This window comes from Ascaphus truei, chromosome 3, assembly GCF_040206685.1.
Source record: "Ascaphus truei isolate aAscTru1 chromosome 3, aAscTru1.hap1, whole genome shotgun sequence".
NCBI lineage: Eukaryota > Metazoa > Chordata > Amphibia > Anura > Ascaphidae > Ascaphus > Ascaphus truei.
Window position 1 is genome coordinate 224,098,993 of NC_134485.1, and position 5,546 is coordinate 224,104,538.

Below are 5,546 nucleotides of genomic sequence, written 5' to 3' on the forward strand. Positions count from 1 at the left end.
TTAGAGCTGAGATGAATGTTGAGACACTTGATTCACGGCATTACTTTTGGGGGAAGTACAGTAGGCTTGATGCATACTGTGGTCACCCAAGAATGTCCCTCAAGGTTTTTACTGCAACAACTGTAACTGTCCTCTCCATATCTGCAACACCATTCATGTTTGTTGTGCGTTTATGTTTCATGACAGATTGTATTCTATATAATGTTGATAATGCCTGAAACACATTAAAGATGATCATTGTTTTTACAATAGAAATATACATAATTGAAAACTCAACATACTACATTGCCTTTTCTTATTGAACTATGTTAGATGAACACACTGATATACGATGCATTCATGTCCCTGGGGTATAGAAACATCTGCTGTGTGTGGCACTTCAAGGCCAGAGGCCATGCAAGGCATCTTGCCTGAGCATTGCCGAGTAAGATCTGTGAAGAATGTGTCATTATTCTGATAAATGCAGCTTTCATCTTTGCACACGCATGTCTGGCTGACCATGCTACTACGCCTGCAAACCACAGACCATTGAAATTAGTCATACACTACGTCTCGAGCTGTTGCATAGAAAGATCAGAAAAAAATAAAATCTAGTTGGGTTATTCTGCAGATGAATCCTACACAAACTCCGATAAGATTTTCTGCGTGCCTCGCAAATATAGCAATATAAAAACAGAAATAATTCACAAATAGTTTGGTTGCGGTTGAGACAAAAACAACATTTTAAATTATATATATATATATATAAAACACAATTAGGCCAACATTAAGAAGGCTGGTCTCTGGCCATAGCCCTTGTATAATTTCATTTTATTGATTTCTGGATATAAAATGTTGAGTTCTTTAAATCATATCATGCAATTGCTAGGTTAAAAAAAGAACCAAATCCTTTAGGTCCACCCACTCATGTGTATTGTGCAAGTCTTTAACGGCATACAAGATCTGCCTTACATTGTTCAGTAGGCGTTCCAGAGTGAAAAGACTATAAAAGGAGAAAAAGCACAACATGTTTTATTCTAAGAACACAAAGACCTCAATCAAAGGAGAACTGGGTTTTTAGGGAGTTGGTTATTGACTGCTTCTTGTGAAACTGAAGCATTCCTTTCCACTACCCTGTCCTGCAAAGGCTTTTATATATTTTACAAAACTCATCACTAAAAATATAATTCCTAAATAGCATAAGAAGTGTGTTGCAAGTGGATTTAAATGCATAAAGTACATTAAAGGCATTCTTGCTAAATTGTCAAGAGACAAATGTAACCAACATGGACAAATGCTTCATGGACAGATTACACACAAAACCATGTCGCTGATTTTTCATTGTTTCCAAATTGGGCTACTGGTAGTATTGAAAATTAATGATAGTGTTACGTTAATGTTCACTAAACTCATAAGTGTTAAAATATATACATTTAATATGACCGTTTACTGGACTGTTAAATGTGAAATTGATTGAAATCATTCAAAATGTGCATATGTAATAAGAATATTCAACAAGATCTTGTAATGTAGACATTCTAAATGCAGGATGGCATAAAATTGCACAGCTATTGAGCTTTAGTATTCAACATTTTGGTTTGTTAATTTGCATACAAAATATTTTAAGACAAGAAGTCTATGCTATTTTATACTTGACTGCATATCAATATGGAGAATTGCATGCACTTCAATCTTAAGAATTTCAAAGCTGGAGGGCTATGCTTTGCAATTAGTGGCAGACCACACCCAGCTGTTAAACTAGTTATACTATAATTGAATGAGTGTTACTAGCAGCCACACATATGGAGCAAAACAGTAGGCATAATAGTACCGTCATTGTGGTTGCAGCCAGTGCAGGACAAAAAAAAAAAAAAAACAGGTCAGTAGATTTCTGGCAGATTTTGTCAAATAAAATAAACCCACAACCCAACACATGAGGCAAGCACCCTTTGTGCTAGACCAGCTTGAGGCTTATATCCAGCGCCATGGCTCATGAAGAGTGGGAATTTAAAAATAATAAAAAATAAATTTTTAACATGAACCAGAGCAATGTTTTAAACTTTTTATTTGCATATTAAAAAAAAAAAATTGTGCATTCCAATAATTCAAATCATTTTGAACAAATAACATGGCACTCGATTGGCCGCATTTTTTTTTTTTTTACAGCTTGCTTGGTCTTGGTGCAGCTTTCTTGTCACTCATCACATGTTACTCAATTTCTGTAGTTCCACCCAGAATCTTCTCATCATGCAAGCTCTTTTATGCCATCAGAACCCAAGCCAGACAGGCAGATGGAAAGGCAGTGCCTTCAGTGTTCAGTAGTTCTTATTCCTTTCTTTTGGTTGTAACGGGGCAGCACAGTAAACGTTATCCAACCGCTTTGAATCTTAGTTATTTTACAGTTATACAGCTAAAAGAAGTAAAATAAGAAGGCAATGCTTGTGGAATGTACAGTGCATATCAAGGGCAGTGGGGTTCATTATGATTCAGTTGCTTGTTTCTCTTGCTCAATCGCTAAAAAGAAAAAAAAAAACAAGACAAGTTTAGTATTTATTTAGGATTTAAATAAAATTACTCCACAAAAAAAATAATCCTTTATATCCAAGAAAAAAAAAAAAAAAAGTCTTTTCAGAAGAATGAGCAATTTATAGCATAAAGTGGACAGAAGGGTAATTTATTTCCATAGGGGGAAAAAAAAAAGCAAAAAAACAAACTCACTTTCTTTTGAGGGAAGTGGATTTTTTTCTTGGGTTTCGGTCTTCTTCAACTTGGCCTTATCAAATTTCTCAACCTCTTCCATATTTGGTTTGTCAGACATTTTGTAGGATGATCTGTTGAAAAAGGAGACGAATAAGAAAGTGTTAAAGAGCGCCACCATCCTTCCAAAAAAAAAAAGCCACTTAATCTTTTAGTGGCTGCCACACCCTCCTAGCCCCCTCTCCCCCTTAATATATTTGAGATATTTAACACAGTGACACATACATCTTATTTTCTAAGTAAATGATACATCAAGTTTTTATATGCCTTCCTCAAACTAAAACACAGTACTCAAGATTAGAGCATGGAGTATTTAACTCAGCAGAACAGCAAAAGCTTATTCAAACAACTCCCAAATTACTCTTTCCCAATCTCATCAATAAAGCCTCTAAAATCATGGCAATCCTGTGCATATAGCCCATGTTAATCGGGTCTCCACGTACTAGGGGGCAAGTCTGTTCCTTTGGCTGGCAGATGGAGTCACGCATTCTTTTCTTCTTACAAAGAGCTGCAGCCCAAGGAGCCTTAACCACCGCCCTATTCTGCCCCAGCGCCCTATTCTGCCCCAGCGCCCCATTCTGCTCCAGCGCCCCCCACTCTCCCTTACTAACGCATCGACGTACAAGAGATTACTTTAAAGTAATTTGTGAGCACATAGAAATGCGTTTACTTTCATTTGGGTTTCTCAATCTCAATTCTCACCGATTAGGGGGGGGAATTGGTGCATTGCAGAAAAACAGATTTAGGATTGTGCAATAGCAGAAATAAACGTTTCAGTTGATAAAATGATCATTTTGTTTTAAACATCTGTCAACCATGCCTCCTTATAGCCGTGTGAGGCTGTTACAAAGCTAACTAGCATGATACAAATGCAGGGGTTACACTGATGTGACGATGCCCTATAATAACGGGCATGCAATGTTATATGCAGATGCAGCCTTTAATAGCTGCACGATATATTAGCAGCTCATTTCAATGTAAAGCAATTAAATCACCAAAAGGGTGCACAGGCTGACGTTATCGCCTGTTCTGTTTGAAACGGAGGATTGCAATGTGATGTACTGCATAGAGCAGCCATATGAAATTCGTACTTACCAGCAACAATACACGCACAAGAAGAACAGATCCTCGCGAGTGCAGCCTGGGGTGTGAGAGCGCGCGCTGCCGGTGCGGTTATATGGTCCGCTCTATGCAAATTGTAGTGACGTCACCCGTTAGCCTGGCACCGCGTGTTAACTCCTTACTTGCACTCACGTTACCATTCCCCATCCTTTCGGCTACATTGCATTTCAAAATAAGTCCTCGCAAATGCATCAAGTGTTTCAGATTGGTAAGGGAGCTGAATATAGTAGATGCAGGCTTGTTGAAATATGCATTGTCACACAAAGGTAAAGCTTGCTGCAAACTAACTTGGCAGTAATGGGTGCAGATTAATAATAATAATAATAATAACAATAATAATAATAACAACAATAACATTTAATAATAAAGCCACCAATGTAAAAATATATATTTATTTTCAATGTGCTTTAAAATGTGTTAAATGTGGTGTTTTTTTCCATTAGTATAGGCCCAGCCTGGAGATTTTCATAAAATCACTTCCATTATAAATGTCAGTAAAAAAATTGGTTTTCAATGGTGTTTGGGGATAATAACACTGTACAAAAGTGTTGTATAAAATCTCACTTTTAATTTTGCCTGCCTACTGATTAGTTCAAAAGGAGAAGTGCAGTGTTTTCCTCTTTTTCTTCTTGCTCTTTGCACATATGCCTCTCGACTTGAAGTTTCTGAAACCAGGGTATACTGTATGTTCGACAAAGCGAACTTTAAATCATATTTAGATGTGTTTTTTTTTTCTGGCTGAAAGCCCGGAGCAAATCCCTGTGTGAAATGATAACGCCTGTATTGTTTAAAGGTGCAAGTGGCACATTCTTGTGTTACTTTGCAGGCCCCTAGCATTGAAATGGTTAATCCATGCAAAATTATCACATGGGAGTAGTTTAGTAAGGCAGGAAATGCTATTTCCTGTACTTGCACTATCTTTCTGTACTAAGAAAAAGAATACACTTGAGTAGACCTGCATTTAATATTTTACAAGCAACAGAGAAGTCCAAAGCTACATCCAATATGACAAAAATACACAGTAAAATACTTATATATTCTCTTGAAAAAGGGTAATTTAGTTTAAAACTTTGGCCAAAGCATTGTAAACCTGTGAGCCACGACAAGGCAGACCCAGTTCACAGGTCCTAACACTACCAGATAAAATACAAATACACCTCTATTACAGGGGTGGGGAACGTCCGGCCCGCTGGCCGTATATGGCCCGCCAACTGTTTTGGTCCGGCCCCCGTGAGTTAGGCGGCCGTTTGTGCGTTCGAAAGAAAGGAGGGGAAAAAAAACAAAAAAAACTTCCCCTTTCCTGATTGGCTGCCTCGTGTTGGCATATTGCCAAGAGTTTGTTTTTTTTTGCCAAGACCGCAACCCTCCCCCCTACGGAGCACGTCCACAGAAGAGCGAGTCTGCGGAGGAAGAAACTTGAATCTCCACACCGGGCAGCAGTTGCGGAGGTGGGCACCTGCACCGATCCCCTCCTGCTCCGATTCCCCCCCCCCCCTGCGCACGTCCACGGACCTCCTCCGATCCCCCCCTTGCTCAGAATTCCCCCCCGCGCACTTACACGGTCCTCCTCCACACACCACACCGGGCAGCAGTTGTGGAGGAGGGCACATGCTCCGATCCCCCCTTGCTCAGAATCCCCCCCCGCGCACTTACACGGTCCTCCTCCGATCCCCCCCTGTTCAGAATAC

The 5,546-nt window shown here is 39.2% G+C and overlaps 1 protein-coding gene across 1 annotated transcript; it reads right to left on the reverse strand.

The window, feature by feature from the left end:
• Positions 1-2,027: 2,027 nt before the first annotated feature.
• On the reverse strand, positions 2,028-3,982 carry TMSB4X (thymosin beta 4 X-linked). Its single transcript, XM_075590215.1, has 3 exons — positions 3,832-3,982; positions 2,698-2,810; positions 2,028-2,493 (listed from the first exon to the last, which is right to left on the reverse strand). Exons 2-3 carry the CDS (start codon positions 2,795-2,797, stop codon positions 2,459-2,461), a joined length of 135 nt encoding a protein of 44 aa, XP_075446330.1. The 5' UTR covers positions 2,798-2,810; positions 3,832-3,982; the 3' UTR covers positions 2,028-2,458.
• Positions 3,983-5,546: the final 1,564 nt, after the last annotated feature.

What these genes read in the sequence shown, in the direction of transcription:
- TMSB4X (XM_075590215.1), bottom strand. Translation starts at nt 2,797, where the DNA reads ATGTCTGACAAACCAAATATGGAAGAGGTTGAGAAATTTGATAAGGCC. An exon ending in TCCACTTCCCTCAAAAGAAA is followed by an intron (nt 2,494 to 2,697) that starts GTGAGTTTGTTT and finishes TTTTCTTTTTAG; the next exon opens with CGATTGAGCAAGAGAAACAA.